The sequence below is a fragment of the Seriola lalandi genome, unplaced genomic scaffold (genome assembly GCF_002814215.2).
Source record: "Seriola lalandi dorsalis isolate HSWRI2012SDOR001 ecotype SW California unplaced genomic scaffold, Sedor1 jcf7180002053377, whole genome shotgun sequence".
NCBI lineage: Eukaryota > Metazoa > Chordata > Actinopteri > Carangiformes > Carangidae > Seriola > Seriola lalandi.
The window spans coordinates 19,284-22,594 of record NW_019523930.1 but is presented as its reverse complement, the minus strand read 5'-3'; the positions used below and the strand labels follow the sequence as shown (position 1 = coordinate 22,594).

The following is a 3,311-nucleotide window of genomic DNA, read 5'->3' as shown; positions in this document are numbered from 1 at the left end:
GTGACAGAGTGAAGCTGAGCACTGTCAGTTACCTCCTCTTATGGTATAGATTCAATACAACACACACACACACACACACAAACACACACACACACACACACACACACAGGTGTCAGTCGGGGATGTTGGCATGGTAACAGTAAGCAGAGACCAGCGTTGAGTCTGTTTATGAACTGAACTCTATGTTTACAGTCAAAAATTAGAGATAATTTAAATTCAAGAAAAAGTTACAAAGCCGCAACATTGGGAAAAGTTTCAATAATTTTGTTTATAGAAAAATCGAATCATGTAAAATTTATTTCCCATCATGTTCATGTTATAAGTTAAATATGATGTTTTGTAGGATTGAGCGCTTTGCTCAGGGACACTTCAGTGGTGTGAAGGTCACGGGATTTGAACGCTGCACTGAGCTCTAACAGTAAATCTCCTGCTTATTATCACAAACTATTTTGAGAGTGATGATGTGTTGGTTTGTCCGACAGCAGCTACTGTTTCTGCAGAAATCCGACTCCACTGCGCCGGTTTCCAGGAAAAAGTCCGGTCCCTGTTTAGAGAATCACACACACACAGACTTGTCACTGTGGTCACACACCATCATCATCCACAGAGAAGCAGACAGCTTTTAATTTTAACACTTGTATTTCTGAAAACAACAAACAATCAACAAACTTGATGAATACAAAGTTAAACGCTAAACCTGGAAGTGCATGAATGAAAACAGGAAATGGTATTTATTATTTCAAAGTTAATTTAAATCTCATGAACATTTTTGAACAGATCACAGGCTGAGAACAGCTGTAAACCCAAAATCTGACATGTGATTATCTGATGAAGGAGTTGTGTCCCTGTGATCAGCAACATGGTCGTCATTGACTCGTGGGGTTCCTCAGGACTCTAGTCTGGGTCCTTTATACTTTCACATTCCAGACACAGCAAAAATTATTCTGATGGGCTTTTTCTTTTTTCTGACGCCTCTATAGTTACATTTAGGAAACCTGAATGAAGCTGAATTACTTCATTTGAGCCACTGGGGGGGGGGGCACAACATCTCATTGTGGGGTTCCTCAGGGATTTAATCTTGGTCCTTTTTACTTGTTGTTACATGTTGATCTGTTGCACGGCAGTGTGTTTGTTTTTGTCTTTAAACTATAAAACCTTCAAGGTTCTTCGACCTAAACAACAAAACAAGAAACAAAAAACAAGTTACTGTGATAAAAGCACTTTGTTTGATCCCAGATGCCCAACTGTATTCAGTTCATTACACCTCCGATCTGCAGAGGGACATTTCATCTGAAGACTATAAAACGAATGAGTTGAAACATGAAACTCAGACGGCAACAGATGGTGAACAGTTCAGATGAACTAGGGAAACATCCTGATAAATCCTGCCCCCGCTCTGAAGTTGAAATCTTGGTGTCCTCCGATTTTGAGGTCAGGACAGTTTGTCCTGGGGCCTCCTGTCTGTCTTCCAGTCAGTTTAATGACTGAGCTGCGTTTACTGGGTGAACCTCTGAGCAATGTTTCCATGTGCTAAAAATACCAGCAGCAGCAGCAGCGTCATGCGATGCGGGTCGTCTTCTCAGGTTGACATTACACCCCGCACGACTCAGCTGGACCAGACGTGGACGGTGTTTTGACCCAACAGGACATAGTTTTCAGAGGTTTTCTTTGGTCATAGTTTCAGTTTGAACGCACTCATTTGGACTTTATCAAGGTCAGATGCACAGAGAGTTGTCGTCTAGATACTGAGTTGAGTGTGCAGTGTCCTTCAACATTGTTGAAGGAAGCTGCGATTGTCTTTATTCGTGATGGTGCTGGACTCAGAGGTCGTCTGTTCTTGATTCTGACGGCGTCCCGCTCGGTTCAGGACCAGCCTCCTTTGTAACTTTGATGCACAAAGAGCTGGAGGAACTGGCAGCCTCACCGTGCCGCCGGTCCCACCAGACCAAAACCCTGCGCTGTCATCACCGCCATCATCCCCTCCCTCACCATGTAAACTGGAAGTGGAGCTCTTCTTTTGAGACGGCTCTCTTAAGGACACTGTGCCGAACGTTTTCATGAGGACGCAGGTTCAATATCGATATGTTTGTTTGCACTCTTTAACTTTTTGACCAAGAGACACTTTGCCAGAATTTGAAGGGCGTGGACTACGAGACTCCACCCTCAATTCATCCTTAAGAATTACAGTTTATTTGAGGAAGTGAAGCTCGACTGTTTGTGGCGAGAAGATTACATTCCTGAGGCGGTTTTAACGATCAGAACATTCTTCAGTTGGTGATAAACTGGACTAAAGACAGACTCAGTCAAGAACCAGCAGATTAAGTCAAGTTTGGAGATGAGGGAGTTGCTTCCTGTCCCAGCGAGGCAGCAGAGAGAGCGGCTCTCCAGCCTCCCTGCTCCTCCCACCCCCTCCTTCTCCTTCCCCATCACCTCCTTCTCCATCCAAACCTCCAAGAAGTTCCCGTTCTTCCATGTGATCAAATACTGCAGGTAGGACTGGGTGTTTATTCGGGATGGTTGGATGGGTTTTAGGTTGAGATGGCAAACCTGTAGCTGCTCCGGCGCTGCATCGAAATGTTCCTGCGTGGTGGTCCATCTATCAAACTGTCCTAAGAGCGTAATGCTGTATTTTCCTGTGTTCAGTGAAGGCATCCCTGTGTTTGTGTGTTATCAGGTACGAGGCAGAGAATGCCTTCTTCTCCGGCCTGAAGTTGAACGACTTCAACATCATTGACACGCTGGGAGTCGGCGGCTTCGGACGCGTCGAGCTGGTACGAGCTGTTATCTGGTATCAATGATTTGCAAAAAATCAGAAGCAGAATGTCTGTTTTTTATCTTAATGTGGCGACATAGGATGATGTCAACTATCAGACTATCAGGTTTGACAGGAAAGGCTGGATCATTTCCAGACCAGTTTTAGATCAGTTCCAGATCCAGACCAGTTTGAGAGTTTGATTTGAGGCCTGTCTTAGACCAGGTCCAGATAGATTAGTTGTAGACTAGTTTCAGATTAGTACAAGACAGATTCTTCACATTATGTTACCTGAGCTCCGACATGTCAGAGAGGTCAGTGTGTGTGTGTGTGTGTGTGTGTGTGTGTGTGTGTGTGTGTGTGTGTCAGTGTCAGCTATTTGCAGTAACTTTCCAGTAAAGTCTAAGAGCTGGTAACTGTAAACCAGTCATCATGTGAGTCTGGTCAGGCTGGACTCCAAACCTCAGACTGACCAGGGCCAGTTTCAGTGCCGCAGGAGGCGGGGTTTGGAGGAGGCGGGGTTTATGGGCGGTGGGGAAGCCCTGCGGAGGGTCTGCCC

At 45.0% G+C, this 3,311-nt stretch overlaps 1 protein-coding gene across 1 annotated transcript in view; it reads left to right on the top strand.

Annotated features, from left to right (window-relative positions):
- Window positions 1-1,592: 1,592 nt before the first annotated feature.
- The window catches only part of LOC111651078 (cGMP-dependent protein kinase 1-like), a 9,450-nt gene continuing 7,731 nt past the window's right edge, over window positions 1,593-3,311 (top strand). The window contains exons 1-2 of the mRNA XM_023401033.2: window positions 1,593-2,490; window positions 2,675-2,771. Coding sequence (XP_023256801.1) covers window positions 2,336-2,490; window positions 2,675-2,771 — 252 coding nt within the window. The 5' untranslated portion in view covers window positions 1,593-2,335. The remainder of the gene's footprint in view (window positions 2,491-2,674; window positions 2,772-3,311) is intronic.